The 19607-nt window shown below is 44.6% G+C and overlaps 1 protein-coding gene across 2 annotated transcripts in view; it reads left to right on the forward strand.

The window, feature by feature from the left end:
• Positions 1 to 19607, forward strand: part of LOC138296715 (cytochrome P450 2K1-like) — a 271693-nt gene that overhangs the window by 87219 nt on the left and 164867 nt on the right. For both annotated transcript variants that reach the window (XM_069236115.1, XM_069236113.1), the window contains exon 3: positions 2250 to 2399. In XM_069236115.1, the coding sequence (XP_069092216.1) occupies positions 2250 to 2399 (150 nt within the window). The remainder of the gene's footprint in view (positions 1 to 2249; positions 2400 to 19607) is intronic.

The following is a 19607-nucleotide window of genomic DNA, read 5'->3' on the forward strand; positions in this document are numbered from 1 at the left end:
GCCTCGGTTAAAAAGTTACCTTCTGACTTAGTCTTTATTTTGAAGTTTTTCTTCACCGGGACGAACCTGCCAGTTGGATCCGACCTCCTGGAGCCCTTGTCCGGATACGCGAAGTCGGTTTCCTCGGTGGTGATTTCTACCTTCGGACTTAGTCGTTTTTTCGAGATGAAAATCCTTCGACCGGGGTAAACCTGGATCTTGATCCGACGTCCGTGGAGCCCTTCTCGGATACGATGGCTGGAAGGTCCCGGTCAACTTTTTACGTTCGGACTTAGTCTATTTTTTGGATGTTTTTCTTTACCGGGACGAACCACGAAGTCAGGCCGGGTCGCGGTTGAGGCAAGCCGGCTAGAATTTCCGCGTCGGGTCGGTCACTTTATGGAGCTTTTTTCCAAAATTTCTCCAATCTTTTCCAAACTTCTGGGGCTTCACCCAGATGTTCTTTTAAGGTTCTTTTGGGGTCCACAGCTCACCCCAAGGGTCCAGAAGTTCTGTGATGGTCCTTGGGAAGTGCGGACTTCAACTCCCAGAATGCACCTGGCGCAAACTCCTTTTTGGCCACTGGACAGTGGTCAGCTGGTCACTTTTTCAGGAGTTGGTGCAGGGGACTCTGGTTAGCAATTTTTCACCTGTAGCAAACAGGGAGTCCCTCCTTGAACCAGTGGAAGCCAGGCAAAGTCCTTCTTGTGGTGAAGCCCAAGTGTGCAGCTGGTGCAGTCTTTCTGAGTGCAGGGTCCAGGTGCAGGCCAGGGGTCCAGCAGGGCAGTCCTTCTTCTCCTTGTAGTTCTTTCTTCTTGAAATTTGGTGGGGATCTGAGGCGTGGGTGCAGGTCTGCCAGTTTTATCCTTGCTCCTGGGTGAAAAGCAGGGGGGCCCTGGTCCTCCAATCAGGGACAGGGTCGTCCCCCTGTGATGACCACTTCCTGGGAAGTGTGGCAAAAATCCATCCCAGAAGGCAATAGTCTCTAGAAATCCAAAATGGATGAATCTGATTTTTGGAGGAGAGATCTGGCTGAGCCCACCCACTGGTGTGGCTAAAAATCATAAACACACCCCTCTCCTGCCCTCTCCTAATCTAATCAAGGGGGCACCTAGCTGTCTGGGGTTGCAGGATGTGGGGGTGTTGCTGGGTGCTCCAGATGTCCTTCTCTGCCTTTGAAGACCAGTTTGGCAGCCCTCCCCCTTCCTGCCTCACCATCTGCTGAGGGGAGATTCTCTCCCCCAAGCACATTCCTTTGTGTGAAGTCAGGCCACTTCACACCTCATTAAAGTAGCCTGGCAGAAGCTGCTGCAGGCTGGCCAATCAGAGCACAGCAGCAAAAACAATGCAGAGCTGAAATTGGCAACTTTTTAGGTAAAGTCTAAACTTTTTACCTGCACTAGTTATATTAAATCCAACAACTGGAAGTTGTGGGATTTATTATAACAATCAATTTGATACCAAATTCTTGGTATGTAACACTTAAGGAGACTTTAAAATTTTAAATAAAGTCTGCCCATTCTAGCCTATGAAGGCCATTTACTTCAATGAGGGAAAAACGAATTTGGCTGTTTTTACCTCACCAGGGCTTATAAATCTATTTTTATAAAGTCCCTGCTTATAGTTACATGGCACCCAGCCCTAGGGGCACATAGGGCACACCTTAGGGGTGACTTATATGTAAAAATAAGGTAGTTTAAGACTTTGGAAGTACCTTTAATTCCAAAGTCGAATTTGCATATAACTTTAATTTAAAAGCAGCCAGCAAGGCAGGCTTGCTTTTAAAATGACACTGGGCACCTCAGCAATGCACCTATGTGTGCACCACCTATGCTGTGGTCCCTAAACCTACATGCCCTACCATATACTAGGGACTTATAGGTAGGTTTACTTAGCCAATTATAATTAGCCTAATTTGCATATCCATTTTACACAGAGCACAGGCCCTGGGACTGGTTAGCAGTACCCAGGGCACCATCAGAGTCAGGAAAACACCAGCATAAAGTGGAAAATGGGGGCAAAAAGTTATGGGGCCTCTGCAATCAGCCCCAGTTTCTCACATATATATATATAAAATATTAATAGAAAAGTTGTGATACAACTGCAGACAATGCTTTATTAAGTCCTTACATGTTTTTAAGTTACTGTAATGATATACATGTTTAAGGTATGTTCACTCTGTTCCACTCACATTCTTGAATTTGCATAAATGAATCATATTGAATGAAAACTCAGCTTTAAGAGGTTGTTGTCATTTTAATTCTATATAGGAATCATTTTATCTCACGGGGAGAACTGGAAAGTGATGAGACGATTTACAATAACAACTTTACGAGACTTTGGCATGGGCAAGTCGACAGTAGAAGACAAGATTATTGAAGAATGTTGCTATTTGAACCAACATTTTGAATCATACAAAGGTAAATATATTTATTTGATGGCAAGCTAAAACGCATTTAAAAGCGTCAGTGCTTTAAAAGTAATTGTTAAGTGCTAACCTGTTCAAGTTACTTCAGCCCACTCTCTAGAAACCCACGTTTTTCTATCATATTCTAAGTTTGTGAAATTTCCAAAACTTCTTGCTCCATTACTTTATAGAAGATCATGAGTGCTGCAGCCAGCGGAGGACTCAATTAAACATTGTATATATACTGTTAGCCCAAAAAATAACCATGAACAAACTACACACTAGCGTAATGTATGTGACCAGGCCCTTTCATCAGCCATCACGTATCCCTACGTCATTTGTAATACTTCATCCAGTCCTGTGCTTGTAGCCAACGGTACTTTTCATTCCGGAGTGTTTCTGTACACAGGAACAATGTTAACTGTGAACTTACTGAGTGCTGAATGGAGAGTGTTGTTAGCTGCAAAATGTCCACTTGACATGTGACGGCTCTACCACTAACATATACAATTACAGTCCAGCTCTGATATTGCACATTTACCCACTTAAATGTGCTTACTTGATTGAGTTCCAAGTAATAAAATGCTCAGGTGCCCCTTCTGGAATTTGACTCAGTGACAGTAAGCTTCGTACAGGCAGTGCTTAATTTGTAAATAAAAAGGTGCCGGTGCCGCGGCTGCTGCAATTAAGTGTGCGAACACAGAATACTGAGGCGGGTAATCCTGAAGTCTTCTCGGGCCTCTTCAATCCACATAAAGCCACTCCCTGCCCCTTCAGCTCACTCTTGCAGCTTTCTACTTTCTCCCTTTGTGATGCTTTTTCGTTGTCCCCTCCCTCCGTCTTTCCCATATGTGTTTATTGCTCGCAGCAAATGCTTGAGACAGAAGAATAATCCCCGGCCCTCAAATAAAAGTGCAGGTGCTCAGCACCGGAAACAACAAGCACAAATTAAGCACTGCGTACAGGCTTTTGCAGCAAGTGCAGCAATGTACAGATATCTGACTGCAAGTTTAGTGTGTTGTTTTATCTGCAGATCGTGCACAGAGGATGCACCGTACACTTTTTTTTGTCTTGATGAACCCACTCCCTGTCAAACCCCCAATTTCACATCCATCTCCCTTGACCAGCTTTTCCAACATTTTAACTTCTTTTATCAAAATATGTGTTCTAAGAATGGTTGGCATTAAACCTGAACCTCACTTACAGGGACGTAAGTGTGAAATCATTTACATGGGAATGAGATTTACAGCGATTTTAGAAGAACAGAAAAAAATGCATATTTTAATTTTGCAAAAAGTCACAAATCACTTGTTTGATGTGACTAGAGATAGTTTTAACTGAATGTAATCACAAAATGAGCTTTATGAAGCAGTATTGAGAAAGGAGCTTTTATAGCTAAACCCCTATATTGACTTTTACCTGATACAGATGTTGTTAATGGAGAATCTGTTTCAAACACAGTTGGGATGAACATCATATGGTGTGATCCCATTACAAATACTGAAGGCTCTCAACTCTGACAAAAACACGAGTGTGTGTTATCTAGTAGACTCTCTAAAAATGCAATTGGAAAGGGTTTTGCATGGTAATCTCTCTGAGAAATACAATAGCAAAGGGTTTAACCTTGTGACCTCTGTGACAAATGAAATGGAATGGGCTTTCACATTGTGAACTCTGTGGCACTGGAGGAGGGGGCTTTGTATTAGGAAAGCTTCTTACACAGATCTGTCAGCCTATGAAGTACTTTAATTGTTCATAGCACTTGTCAGCTACATGTGCATTGTGCATGTGCATTGTTACCAGGGACTCTGTGCCAAATGCAGTAGGAAGGGACTTTGTATGAAGTAACCCTGTGACATAGCCTAGTGACAAATGCAATAAGAGCGGGTTTCACATAGTGAACCCACAAATGCAGTAGGGGAGAAGAGAGTTTACATTGTGAGCTGTCTGACAGATGCAATGCAGTAGGAAGGGAGTTACACTGTGAACTCTGAGAAACATATTTGGAATGGATTTTACAATGTGAAGTAGGTGATAAGTCATAGGCAGAGATTTTACATTGTTAACACTGATATGCCTTCTTACACAGACCTCTAGTACAGGGGGAACCAAGGAGTTCTTAATTTAATTATGTACATTTATCATCTTAGGTGTAGCTTTTAGTTGACTGTGAATGAAAGCTCCCAGTGGACATTGATATATTGAATAATATGTTGTGCTTAGTGGAGTTTGGGGTTTCTAAGCCATACCACTTCTCTGAGTAAGTCTTGTGATTCTATGCCTTGGTACCCTGAGGGTCAAGTGCTAAAGGGTGGACCACGGTTCTCAGTTTGAGTGCACCCAGGCGTTCAGCTCTTCCTCTTTTTTGAACTTTTTCTTCACAGCCATTTGATTGTGCAGTAGCTGTGTTAGCCGACCTCTGAAGTAGTTCCATTCCCCAGAACTGATTGTGGCATTGTTAACACAGGATATGGTATCAATGCAGTGAGGAAGGGGTGTTGCATGGTGTGACCCTATAAAACACAATCGGAAGGGTTTTTTTACCCTGTCAACATTTGGATAAATACTGTAAAAAGGGGGCTTACAATGTGAACTCTCCGGCACAAGAGCATTACATTATGAATTTTGATGCAATTACAGAAGAAAGGATTTTTCCAATGGTCAACACTGATAGACCATCTTGCACAGATCACTAGCTCAGGAGCGACAGAGATGACTGGTTGAAATAATTGAATAATAATGTTTTCCCATACAATGGGCTTATATTGATTTAAAATATGTTGCCCTATAAATTGCTTAAAAGAAACCAGCTCTGTTTATTATTCCAAATCACTGACTGTGTCACTGAAAAGGTATTGCACACCGAGTGGGCCAGCAGCAGCTTGCCTGAAATGACGCATGTTGCAACTGGAGTCAGCCCATTCAGTATGCCTAGATATGTTGCTTTTTGGTTCATCCAGTTTTGGTCTTTTACTGTGGGTGAGTCTCACTACACGTGTCTCACCCACTTTAATCAAATTGAAAGTGGACCATTTCTTGTTTGCCTTCAGTGTTCACCTCCTAAGATAAGGCTGTTGATGCGAACGAGGGCAAGGGGGGCCATTGCCTGGTTACACTTGAACACCTGCACACATGCTTGTGCACACATGTGGGGTCTGCGCATGGGAGACTACTGTTGTGCGCAGCCTGGTAACTGCACCCAAGTAGCCTGGCCCAGAGGTGACTCTGCAGGGTTAGATGTTGACCTGGGGTAGGCCTTATAATGTTAGTTTACACTATTAAGGAAAGTCAGTGTGATTTACTGTTTTGTCTGTAGTGACAATATATTACACACATAGGCAGAGAACTGCCTGAGAGTGCAGTTTTGCTTCCTAATGGCCTACAGAGACCAGTGATGTGTCAAAATAGGCTATAAATTGTGAGGGAAAATCAATTCTACAAGTTCCAAAAATATATTTGTTCAACTTGTGCATCATCCAGAATTGTCATATTTCTCTGGCTCAGTTCAGGATCAGAGGCTAGGCCTTTCGTCGTCTTGCTGTGCCAGTTAAATTACATTTCTCTCCAGTAGCATGAACAGAGGCCTTCCCACTCAAAGGGAGCAATTAACAGTGCTTCACTCAGGACCCCAGGAGGAATGGGGTGGCGCTGAAGGATCTGCATCAATCAATCAGCTGTCACACTGTAAAAGGGATCAGCCTCCCGAAGCCCACTCAACAAAGGAGGGGGCCAGACCTCTGGAGTCAATACAAGAGGGGGATCCTCTTTGAAAATCCATTGGGAAAGGCACTGGCAGTGATGTCAGTGAGGGGCAGAGCTGAGTCTCCCCCAGAGGATATGTGATGCTTGATTCCTATATAACAACATTTTGAACTGTCCCAGCATACTGTGCAGGCGGGTTGAGGCAGGGTTGGAGAGGTGACATGGCACCCTAGGATTGACCAAGGGTGTCTGGCTTCTAAAACCTTCCTCTCCCCTTTAAAAACTCTTGCACATGGGGGAGACTCTGTCTAGCCTGGTGATTTCTCTACACTTTGATGCTGGACCCACCCTGGGGCCTCCATGAAAAACTGGAAGGTGCAACCTCCTAATACCCAGAAAGGAGTAAGGACTCTGCCAAGTTGACCTTGGGACCAGTGGGTCTCCCCAAGGGCCAATGAAACTGGCCCCTGATGTTCACTTGGGGAAAAGCCCAGAAACCAAGATAGTAGAGTCATGCAATGAGGTAGTCTCTGAGAATACTGTAATGGGAGAGCATGACTTGTTATGCTCATCTTACTTCTACCCCAACCATCTGCAAGTCCCATAGAGAAAGCAGTGAACAATCCATGTATCTCTAGGGGATGAGGATTGGAATATCAAACATCTGATAGAGACATCTAGTTGCAGACTCTTTACCTTTCAATTTCCCCCAGATTGGATCTGGAGATTTTCATGAGCAGTACCCCTGCATGCTGTTAAGTGGCATTGATTGACTCCACGTCTGTCATGGTGGTTGTTCATGCGGGATATGACGGTGCGGTTCCTATAGTGGCACCGCCCTGATGTGCTGGCATTAGTTTTCTTTCTGTGACAGCAAGTGCTGATCCAAAGAGAGCTACCTCTTTGTCAGTTTTTGACAGGCTTTTTTTTGTCTTTTTGTCAAAGATTTTTTTTTTATCTTCTACTCCTGCTACATCAAGAATGTCATCCAGAAAACCTGGCTTCAAGTCCTGTGGATCTTGTGATTGGGCGGTGTCCGTGACAGGTCCGCACCTCATGTGACTGGTGCCCGGAGTGCGACCACAACCCAAAGGTGTGCTCCAATTGTCAGGCCATGCATCCAAAGACTTTAAAGGATTGGTCCCTAAAGCTGATGGTGGCCCGAAGCTTGACTCTGCACAAGTCAAGATCTCGGTCGAGAGGAAGGTCCCGGGATCGGCCAATGAGACCTCAATCCTCGTTGTCCCACTCCAAGTCCTCGGGGTGATCGGGTAAGTCCAGGCAGAAGCCGCAATCTAAGAAGTCAAACTGTTGATGGACTTCTCCTCATCCATTGGCCAACAAGGTGAGGAAGCATCAACATTCTAGGCCTCGGTCTGTGCAGCCTGCACCTGTGCTGACTCTGTGTCTCCCCAAATTTCCAGGAGCAGGAGCAACCTGTGCCTAACTCAGAGAGTTTTACAAGGCCATGCTCCTCATTTATGCGCAGTCTGACACTGCTAGAGCACCTTTGGGCCCTGCACAATCGTAAGGAGCCCCTTCCGGTTCCACACCGGCTGCTTCAGCCTCGTTGCTGAGGGGCACCCATAGATCCACTCCTGGATCTGGACCCGCGTCGGTCGTGCCACCCCCACCTTCCACAATGCCAGTCTTGATGCTCATGGTGCTATCTATGTCCATAGGTGGTGCCAGTGCTTAATCTGAGCCAGTGGTTTCCAGTGCTCGGCACCAGTACTTAATTTCCAACAACAGCACTTGCAGCAGACTGGTATGTGCAGTTGCTGTCTGTCTAATTTGGATATGAGCACAACAATAGTTGTTTATTGATTCAATATACATTAAAAATTACAATTACCAACCACCCAGCCATTCTTATAGCTTAGGAGCCAGCAATCGTCTGAAAAATCACACTTGTAGGAGTGTGATTGTTAGCAGTTGTGTTTATACTATCATTGGCAGCACTGTCCGAGATCAATGTGTGGTGCAAGCTACAGTGGCCTCTAATGAAGGCCCTGGTACTTCTTTTCTTACAAATTAAGCACTGGTTGTCACTGTCCCCATTGTAATCCCCAATGCCAACACAACACATGTTCCGATGCCGGCAGGAGCCTCTCCTCCTAAATCGGATCCTGACCCCTTTTCTTATGGGCTAGGTTTCGGAGATGAATTGGAGAAACCGCTGGACCCTTTAGAACCCAGCTCCACAAAGAACATATAGACTGGCGTACAGACTTGGGTGAAGCCATCGGACAGGATACTTCTCTAGGCACTGGCATGCTTTCTCCCTTGACCATGGCTGTGGAGCAGGAAGTTTCTTGTTCTATGATGGTGAGGAGGGCAGCTGAGGTTCAGGACCTATCTCCTGACAGAGGTGCTACAACTGGGAGCTTCCACCTCAGAATCCCTGTTTCCGTTTAACTAGGCCCTCACGGACATCCTACTGGGTACCTGGTTCAACCCCAGGACAGGGCTTCAGATATTGTCCTACTCCTGGGGACCGAAGTATTCTGACTCAACATCCCACCCCTGAGAGCTTGGTTATCCAAGCCTCTACCTCCCAGGGAACGTCCTCCCCTTCCGCTTTCCTGAATAGGGAATCCAAAAGGTTGGACTCACTTGGAAAGAAGATGTTTTCTTCCGCCAGCCTTGCACTGTGCCTGGTGAACACCGCTTGCCTTTTGGGAAGTTATTCTCCTACGCTGTGGGATACCGTTGCGCAAGTACTGGCACAGGTCACAGAGGAGGCCCGGGCAGTACTCTCAGGCTGTTTCCAATAGGAGAGATGCAGACAAAAGTTCACAATCCATTGTGGACTGGACACAACCGACTTCCTAGGCAGAGCAGTTTCATTGACAGTGGTCCTGAGGTGCCAAACCTGGATGAGGGCATCTGGATTTTCAGGGGATGTCCAAACTTTGTTGATGGACATACTCTTTGATAGCACCCGTCTCTTTGGAGACAGGTCAGACTCTGCATTCAAGTGCTTTAAGGATTCTTGGGCTGCGGCCAGGTCTTTGGGCCTCTGGGTAGCCTAATTTCCCCCCCAGTCTGCCTTTCACCCCTTTCATGACTATGGAACAGGCCTCCAACTGCATCCATTCCTGGCCAGCCACTGTGCGGCCCAGTCTCTGAGTGGCCGAGGGTGCGGAATCCACCAACCTCATGGATCAGGTGACCAGCTGTCTTGACAGTCCATTGCCCCCTTTCTGCAGCAGCCTCTAAACCTTCCTCGTCTGACTTTCCCCCACCAAGGACCAGTTGGTGGCAGGCTTCACCATCACCTACTCCACTGGCAATCCATCACATCAAACAGGTGGGTTTTGCAGATAGTCCTAAGGGGCTAGTCCCTCCCCTTCAAAATTATCCCTCCATCCATGCCACCATCCTACAATCAGATTATGGAGGATCACATTTACCTTTTCTGTGAGGCACTCTTTGCCACTGGAGGTACAGAGAAGGTCCCCGTGCTAGAAGTAGGTTGTTGTTGCTATTTTACAAATATTTGGCTCCCAAAAAGGACAAGGGCCTCTGCCCTATCCTAGACCTTTGGTCTCTCAATCTTGTCCTCTAGAAGGAGAAGTTCAAGATGCTCACTCTGGCCTAGGTTCTATCTGCCATGGACACAGGAGACTGGATGGTAGCTTTGAACTTGCAGGACACCTATTTACATATCCCCATCCTGTCTGCCCACAGACATTAGTTGTGGTTCACGGTAGGCCACAAGCACTTTTAGTTCACAGTGTTTCCCTTTGGCCTTAGCAGCACCTCTCAGGTGTTCACCCAGGTGATGGCGCTGGTTGCAGCTCATCTGTTGAGACCAGGGGGTTTGGTCTTCCCCCTATTTTGACGACTGGCTGTTAAAGGCAGGTTCACCCTAGGCTGTTGTCTCATAACTCCAGACTTTGGTGGATTTCCTGCATTCACTGAGGTTCACTATAAACATCACACCTTACTCCCTCTCAGACGCTGTCTTTCATTGGAGCTGTTCTGGACTTGGTGCAGTTTCAGCCTTAACCTCCTGAGCGGCGATCCCAGGATATTCAGGCTATGATTCAGCCTCTACCCTGGATTTTGGTATAAATGCCTCTGAGGCTGCTGGGCCTCATGGCCTCCTGCATTCTGCTAGAGTCACATGCAGGCTCTGCAGTGGGACTTGAAGTTCCAGTAGGCATGGCATCAGGGAAACTTCTCTGACAAGGTCCAGATTTTCAGAGGGAACTGTGAAAGATTTGCAGTGATGGTTAACAAATCGTGATTGGGTCAGAGTTAGATCCTTCTCCCTTCCCCAGTCAGATCTGGGATGGGGAAGCCATCTGGGAGAAGTGGAGATCAAAGGTATATGGTCTCTGGCAGAATATGTATTCCAAATCAACCTGTTGGAGCTCCATGCGATCCAGCTAGCAATGAAAGCATTTCTTCCCTCTAGCAAGTGAAAGATTTTGTAGCTGTTCACGGACAACAATATCTCCCCCATGTTGTACTGCAACAAGCAGTGCGGGGTAATGGACCTTTTGCCAAGAGGCTCTACGCCTCTGGGCATGGGTGGAGCACCAGGATATATCCCTGGTGGTTCAACATCTGGCAGGATCTCTGAACTCCAGAGCAGACTAACTCAGACAAAAATGCCTAGTGGATCATAAGTAGACTCTCCCATCTAGAGGTGGCACAAGGTTTCTTTCACCAATGTGAAGAGTCTTGGTTAGATCTGTTCGCTTCTGCAGAGAATGCGCAATGTCAGCAGTTTTGCGCGTGGGAGTTTCCAAGGAGGCGATCACTTGGAGACGCTTTTTGTCTCAAGTGGAACTCAGGCCTCCTGTACATCTTTCTGCCTATAATACTTCTGCCCATAGTTCTCAATAAGATCAAGAATGACTGGGCCCAAGTCTGCTATCCCTAGCTGCTGAGCATATCTATCAAATCTCCAATCAGACTTCCCTTTTAGGAGGATCTTCTGTTGCTGCAGCAGTAGAGGGTTCTGCAACCAAACCGGTCTACTCTCTGCCTTATTGCATGGAGATTGAGTGGCAACAGTTGACAGCTTTTTACCTTCCTCCGGATGTCCATAACTTAATCTTGGCAGCTAGGCTTCCCTCCACCTCAACAGTATATCCCTGTCATTAGAAGACATTTCTTACACATCTCCTTCATCCATCCCCATTCATTGGGCCCCAGTAGTGTCTGAAATTGGTTTTGACATTTCTGATGTGCACTCCTTTCAAGCCGCTCCACAATTGACCTCTAAGGCATCTCATTTTCAAAACTGCCTTCCTTGTGGCCATTGCATCTGCCCACAGGGTGAGTGAGCTGTAGGCATTGTCATGTAAGCCACCCTACCTTTTCATCTATCCTGACAAAGTGTTGCTTTGCACTAGGGCTTCCTTTCTGCCCAAAGTGGCTACGCCCTTTTTTGTAGGTCAGTCTATCACCTTGCTTACTTTTTAAACACCTCCACATCCTTCTAAGGAAGAGGAGCGACTTCACCTCCTGGACCCAAAAAGAGGGCTAATGTTATACTTTGATAGTACAAAAGAGTTCTGAGTGGATGATCAACTCTTTGTAAGTTATGTGGGAGTGAAGAAAGGTCGGGCAGTGCAGAAGCGGACCATCTCCAGATGGGTCATACTCTGCATTAAGATCTGCTCACGGGCCAAGAAGCAACCCCCTCAGGGTTTGTGTGCTCCCTCTACCTCAACTAAAGCTGTGACCACTGCATTAGGACGTGAAGTTCCTGCCCATGGCATCTGTCAGGCGGTAACATGGACATTTCTGCACACGTTTACCAAACACTACTGCCTGGACAGTCGGTTCTTCTTGGTATGGGCACTTTGCCCATTCGGTCCTGCAAGGCTTTCTAGTAGGAACTTAGTTTACAGACCCACCTCTTGGGAGTGTCTCCCACTCCATCATGGTGGAAAGACTGGTGGCACTAGGCCTTGAAGGTTCAGCTCTAGGGTGGCTCACTTCTTTCTTAAAAGACCGCTTGTGTCAAGTTTTCTCATCAAGTTCTAGGTCTGAGACGCAAACTTTAACCTCAGGAGTCCCTCCAGGCTCAATCTTGAGCCCTATGTTATTTAATAACTATGTCCGTCCTTTGGCGGATGTAGTGGAGTGTTGTGGCTTGACTCTTTCTTCATACACTGATGACACGTAGATTATCTTTACTCTGTCATCTGCACAGAACCATGGACCATCTGATCTTAACCTGGGCTTTAATAGAATCTCTCTTTGGATGAATAAAAACTCGCTCAAGCTCAGTCGTGACAAAACGGAGGTTCTGGTCTCCTCTCTGGGGTCTGCTACATTTGCCAGAATCTCTAGGAGCCTTGCAGTCTCTGTCTCTCAAGGCGAAGAATCTGGCTTTTTGTTTGGAGATAATTTATCCATGAAGCCTCAGGTGGCTAAGGGGACTGCCACTTGTTTCGCAGTATTCAAGTGGTTGAAAATTATTATTTGGTTGACTCCTTCATCAGCCAAGAGGACTGTGATTTAGGCCCTAATCTCAAATAGATTAGATTACGGCAATGTGATATATCTGGACAACAGTTTGTTGGCTGCAAATAGTTCAGAACGCAGCCGCCAGGCTTCTGTACCATGTTCCAAAATTTACGTTGGTGTCCCATCTTCTCCAATAACTGCATTACCTCAAGATTTCTAATTGCATCAAATTTAAAGCTGTATGCTATATGTTGAAGGTGAGAGCTGGATTAGGACCACATTACATTCAGGAGCTGGTGGCACACTATCATCCCACTCAATCACATTTCCTACCAGAGTCACTGAGAAAGTGTACGTCACTACTTACTTTTCTCTAAGGCCTGAAGACCTGGCTTTTCTAGTGTTATGTATCTGGACACCCTACCTACTTGCGGTGCTCTGGAAACCTTTTGGGGTAGCTGTGCACATTATAAGATTTTCTTAATAATAATTAACAGTATTACTTGGATATCTATTGAAAGGTAAGGAATCTGGAGTTAGATGCCTCTCTCAGATGAACAAGTTACTTACCTTCGGTAATGCCTTATCAGGTAGGGACGATATATGGTTGCAGAGTCCTTACTGACCCACCCGTCCTTCCTGCTCTGCTGACTGTTTTCTAGGGACAAGGACTTCCTTTTCAGGGCCTTAGTTTTGACACACCAGGTGTCAGTTTATTTATGGCTTTTCGCTTCTGGCATGGAAAGTCAAGAAAAGAAACTGACATGGCACAGGGAAGGTGCCTATATAGCAACCGCAGCACCATATCAGACGCGGATGACAGATGCGAAGCCGATCGACTCCATATAAAAAGAATATCACTTCTCACAAAAATCTCCGGATCCAGTCTGTCGCCTGAGGGAAATTCAAAGGTAAGGAATCTGCAACTAGGTATTGCCTCTACCAGATAAAAAGTTAACCAAGGTAAGTAAATGGTTCATCGGACTGAATGATAAAATGTGGTAATGCTAACTTTTTTTATATTAATTTATTGTTTTAGGAGAAGAGCATGTATCTAGTATTAAAAATGAGATTTTTTCCATTACATTCAAATATTGTTTAAATTATTGGCTAATTATAAGCCATTTTAGTGCAAATTAAAGGAATGATTTATCATGCCCTCAGAGTGAATGTAAGTGATATAACATGTTGACTAGGCTGATGTTGTTAAGGCAAGGAAAAGAGAAAGTTAAGAGCAAAAGGAACAGAGAGTTGAGTAAATGTTGGACTGAACAGCCTTTGGGGTGGTGATAACCCATACTTTTTGTCTACTCATCTCCTTTTGCTGAAATTCGTTTTTGTGAATTTAGGATTCTGTGCACTCTACCATTGCTAACCTGTGGAAAAGTGTTAGTATTTATTCCTTAAAACATGGTAAAAGTGGCCTACACCTGAGTGTAATACACCAAGATGATGGACAGAGTGGTGAAACTTTTCAAACACTCCATATCAAATCAGCCTTGACCCTGTACCTCATGGGAGCAGTCCAACCCGAACTGCTAGACTAGGTCCTCCCAGGACCAGAAACAATCATCCTGGGACCAGTTGCAGAGTTTCACCTTTAATCAGCCAGGCTAGGAACCACCTCTGAGCATACCCTTGCCACTTAAGGGGAACATAGCAACACAACAAGGTAATGGACAGTGTTGAAACGTTTCAAAACACCCACACCAGTCACAGATCTGAATTAAACCCATCATTCTTTTGCTCACCATGCCACCCCAGTTTGGACCCAGCCATATGCAAATCTGTCTTGTCTCTGTTCCCCATGAGAACTGTCCAGCCTGAACTGCCAGGCCCTCGTTGGACCAGAAACCAGCATCCTGGGACTGGTTTTGGGGTATCGCCCCTCATCAGACATATTAGCTTGAATACAGTGGCACAGTGAGCAAGGGACCCACATCTGGTCATACCCTTGCCACTTAGGGCAAATATAGCAACACAACAAGATGATGAACGAAATGTTGAAACTTTTCAGACACTCACCCCAGTCACAGATCTGGGTTTAATCCATCAATCTTTTGCTCAACATGCCACACCAGTTTGGAGCCAGCCACATGCAAATCAGTCTTGACCCTGACCTACTGCAAGGATTTGCCTGAACCTGCCTGATCCCTCCTGGCCTATGCTGGTGTGAGTTCCTGATCCCCAAACTGTGCCTCCTCAAGGTCCGGACCCTTGGTTGGCATCATTTGAGCTCATCCTGTGAAGAAAGGGAGAAATCCTGAAGTTATGGGCTGTTTGACTAAAAATGGGCTCTTTTGTGCTGAGATGTTTCCACCAGTGGTTACCGCCAAGGCAGAACTCTGGTGAACCTGACACCTCACACTACAGCAACTGTCAGCAACAAGCAAAATGTATACTATGACCTCCAAAACGAAGTTGCAACAGTGACCGTCTGGTGCCCAACAGGATGTTCACGCTACAGTGACAACCGTTCATAGCACTAGGCCTCCTCTTTGTGCTACAGCAACGACCATCCAAGACATGATCCACACTTCATCTTCCACCACAAACTGGACTCTTTGTGCTGGACTTTGAGAAGTTAACTTTTTCAGTGGGACTGATCTGGTCCCTCAGGCCTTGAAAAATCATAAAACATGTTAATAGACCTGCAGGTCGAGCAACTTGAATAATTTACTTGACCTAACTGTAATGTCCTTGTAATTGTATAATGATCTTAGGCAAATATTTCATTTTACAGAGTTGCCTTTTTCTTCATTCTCACATATGAGTGCAGCTTAAATATGTGAGCTCAGCATTTCAGGTGTATTTGTTTAAATAGACTGGATGTTTGCTTCATGTATAAAAAGAATCTAGCCCACATTTACAGGACACATGATCCATGACTTGCCTCTTAGTTTAGTAATAGCATTGCCATGAGGGCAGGAGTGTTTCTCAGTATATGTTTAAACACTCACTTTTAATAAATATATTACGAAAACATGATGTGCTAGCACATTGTCATTTACGGATAGTTCATTTCCAAGAAATGTCCCCAAAAAATTCCACTAACTTGCAGCTTTGCTGATAAAACTATATAAGAGTATTAACAATAATCTGTGAAAATGGGGTTTCATAAAACATACGTATACTTTTCACATCACCAGGTAAAGTGTTCTGATTTGTTTTCATCCTATTATAATATTTTCTTTATTGGACAGAAGTGCAAAAATGGGCTTTTACAACTACTGAAATATATTTTGAAATGTTTGTACAATTTACTTAGTTATTTAATTGTTGTGTGTTAGGAAAAACCTGACACCCTACAACCTTTTATTTTACACTCTTTGTGCAGCAGGTCAGACAGATCACCTTACAAAACCTGGACTCTGCAGCTAGAAGGAAAATTAATTGTAACAAAACAAATTGACTTTAGACCTCTGTCTCTGAACACAGAGCAAATGAGACAAGAGAAGAACATGATTTAAAGACGTCTTTATTGCCCCTTCACTTCTGACTGAACAGAACACCTGTTCTTTGTCAACTCCCCAAAAGGGGTGAGTAGGTCCTAAAAAATAGCTGAACCTAATAAAATCTGACTCGCCATAGAGAGTAGATTTTCTTTTAGGCCTGTCCCTGAAGCCACCCTGTGCTCCATCATGGTCAGTCTGAACTTGTGACTTTCCCCCGTTTAGGATGGCCGGATGACCATGAGTCGTGCTTTTTGCTTTTAGGCGCTACACTTACCTAAGCCTTTAAAATTGCATATCTCTGGTTCTACTGATTGGGTCTTTGTGATTTTGATCTCAAATTATGTATTCAGTTTTACTCTATTTTTACTGAATTGATATGGGTTTTTTCTTGTGTTGTGCTGCTCAGCTTGAATTAAAAGGTTCTGTCCAGGATCGATGTCACACTATATCTCAAAACCTTAGCTGACGCAATCAAACAAAGCTGTGTTTTGGTGCACCTATTATGATTGTTAAAAATGCACTAATGGGTAAAGAGAACTATGGTTTTACTCTACACTGGATGGCCTCTTTAGGATAAACAATATAGTGAAAACAGTAGACCGTAACACTGGGCTCCGTTGGAAGTGTGGTGGCATGATTATGGCACTTCACTACATACCAGTGGACCCATTTGTGAATAGAGAGAGGAAGTACAAGGTGCACATGAGGGAAAGAAATATACATTTAAATACAAATGAGGGAAGAACATTTACATAATGTCTGTGTCAAATTGCAAACCAGTGTGGATTTTCAGCAAATTTCACAGGGAAAGTATGCTGTAGAAACATTGTTCTGCACCGTTGTTGCTTGAATGGAAACATCTGACTGCTATGGGGAAGGACAACCTCAGTAAGTAATTAATCTTTGAGTTGTATCCTGGGAGTGCAATTTTTAGTTCCAAGTCCATGAACAATGTTGCTGTTAAATGAACCAATTGGCCCCATTCCAGGAAATAAATCCCAGGTGGAACTTAGCCCCAAAAGTACCTATAACCTTTTAAAAGAATCAGGTTCACTCTCTTGCCAATAGCTATCAGGGGTTGTTCAAAGCGGAAATACTTTTTTCTGGCGAACTCCTTGGTGCTAACCATTATGAAATGTCAGATTGGCACACTTGACTCTTAATGTTTGGTTTACATCTTGCTTTTCTAAAACCCTGTCACTCACCACATTACTCCAACTTGCATCAGCCTTGGCAACATGACCATGATTACTAAGTGCCAATACAGCTAACAGGATCTAATTACATAAATGACCTATGTTTAGTGCAAGTTTATTATCATCACCTGTCCTCTACCACATTACTGCTGTGGTATTATAGTGGTAAGTCTTGTGGTACATATTGCTAGAAGAATTAAGAAGTAAGAGACACTTACAGACATTTTTGCTCTCACAGTCATTTGAGTGAACATACACTGTTCTATTTGTATGTATCGATATCTCATAGTGCCCTGTACTGTATTGCACAAGTTAGGAACCGTTTTCTCCATACCAGTCACTGAAGACTATTGGGAATTAGAGTTAGGTGAGCTTTGACTGCATGTTTTGAATGCACAAGTGGACTTGAAGTGTGCCACATTAGGTGTTTTTCTGTTGGTAGAAATTTGGATGTAATACGTCTTTAAGGGATGATTAATATCCACAACTCTTGGCAGGGTGAACCCTTAAAGTCATTAAATTAACTTGAACTCAGGCCACTGGTATCTATGGCACTGAGCAGGCAGGCTTAACTTATAAGCAATGTGTAAAGTATTTATGGCATACCAAACAGTAATAAAGTCAAAATACAACACAGGAAATAGAGTCAATGATAATAAATAAAATATCATCAAACTGGCAAATATCCATGAAGGGGAACCAGAGTTATTAATTCTTAAGGTTGAAAGGTTCAACATAGCCATAAAACGTTTTGTGCCAACCATGGTCACCTAGTTGATCTTGACCGGTACCTGGAAGCAAATTAAGGCTGACCACAATGGAGTGTGGGTAAGATACAGAAACCAGGTTTGACCCAGTCAGACATTTTATCTTTGATCTTAGTCTCTGAAATACAAGTCAATAAGCCTCACTGTAGCAAGGTAGCAGTCTGGAGCCTACGACAGCTTCACATCGTCAGATAGTCACTGGGTAAGGTTTCGGCAAAGCCATTGCCTCTTTGTGGAAAATGTCAGAGTGGGGAAAGTTTAAATTTTGTGCCTCGGGAAGGTCCCTTGTTGGCAGAATACGTTATGCTCCATCACCCGGTAAAGATTTCTGCCTTCATACTAAGTCAATTTTTTGGAACTCAGATACTTCCAGTGGGGCAAGAACGCAGGCCACAGCCGAAGAGGGTTCCATAATGATGGATTCCTTGTTCTCAAGGTCCCTCTGAACTGGATTTCTTGCTGTGGAAAAGCTGGACCCAACCTGAATCTTTGGCACAGTAGCAACACACCTTCATCCCATTGATTTGGCAGGTTGGTCCGTATCCTTCTGAGTTCACTGGAGCCAAAAAGTTTCCAAGTCCTACATTTCAGGATGTCCTTGACAGGATATTTTAGGTGAGGTACACAGGACCTTGGTGATAGCACAGGGTGTCAGGACTCCAGCAGAAGCTAGAAGCATGGTCAAGGGCAGATCCGGTTGGAACTGGTCTGCTGGGCAGATGCAGGACAGGCCTCTTGTAGCTTCATATATCCTTGTAACTTCAACAGGAGTTCAGTCTTAGTACCCTTGGAGACCACTTCTTTGCACTGGGTATACAAGGAAGAGTGTGTCCTTTGTACCCTTGGAGACCACTTCTGTGCCCTGGGTACAAAAGGGAGAGGGTGTCCGGTCTTCAGGGATCCTTTCCGGTCATAGAGAGCAGGCCCAATCCTCTATTGTTCTTCTAAGGCTCCAGGAAGGTTTTTGAGGAGGGTGCTGTGAGTGTGAGTGAGTATCACATTTATGCCTAGAACCAACCTGTGAGTGGGGTTGACACCTGGCCCCTCCCTAACCAATAGAGTAAATGCTCACAGGGGCAACCCTACCCACTTTAACAGTAGTGCCTATGTGTTTTACTGAGAAAACTCATACAGTGCTCCTCTCTACCTAAATCTAAGATGGCAAATCCTGTCTTCCCTTGTGCAGCACTCCTGTGCCAATCCTACATGTGTGGTCAGGGAAATGGGCAACCCCTCCTTTGTGGTAACTCAAAACCGGTTCTGGGGCAGCTACTCTGCCACTAGGATTGGTGCGTGGCTGACTAGTGAGACAAAGGAGGGGGCCGGCCCAGGTGTTACCTATATATGCCTATTACAGGGTATGCCTCCTTCATTGAGTTCCTGGGCACAACCCAAATGGTCATCCTTTCAGAGGAACAGAACTTCTCTCTATACCCAAGGCTTTTTTCTCAGCTATGAGAGCAAATTCATAACTCAACAAAGGGGCTATTTAAGTCCTGGGTGAAAGTTGTAGATCATGCAAATGGGCCGCTAGTGGCTTTAGGCAGGGAGGAAGTAACTTACTAAAAGAACCTCTTCCAAAATATTTATTACAAATACAATTTCAGGGATGAATAGTTAAAACATTTAAAAAATGACATGAATAGCTGCTTCCTCTGCTGAGATA

The sequence above is a fragment of the Pleurodeles waltl genome, chromosome 5, assembly GCF_031143425.1.
Source record: "Pleurodeles waltl isolate 20211129_DDA chromosome 5, aPleWal1.hap1.20221129, whole genome shotgun sequence".
In the NCBI taxonomy this organism is placed as follows: domain Eukaryota; kingdom Metazoa; phylum Chordata; class Amphibia; order Caudata; family Salamandridae; genus Pleurodeles; species Pleurodeles waltl.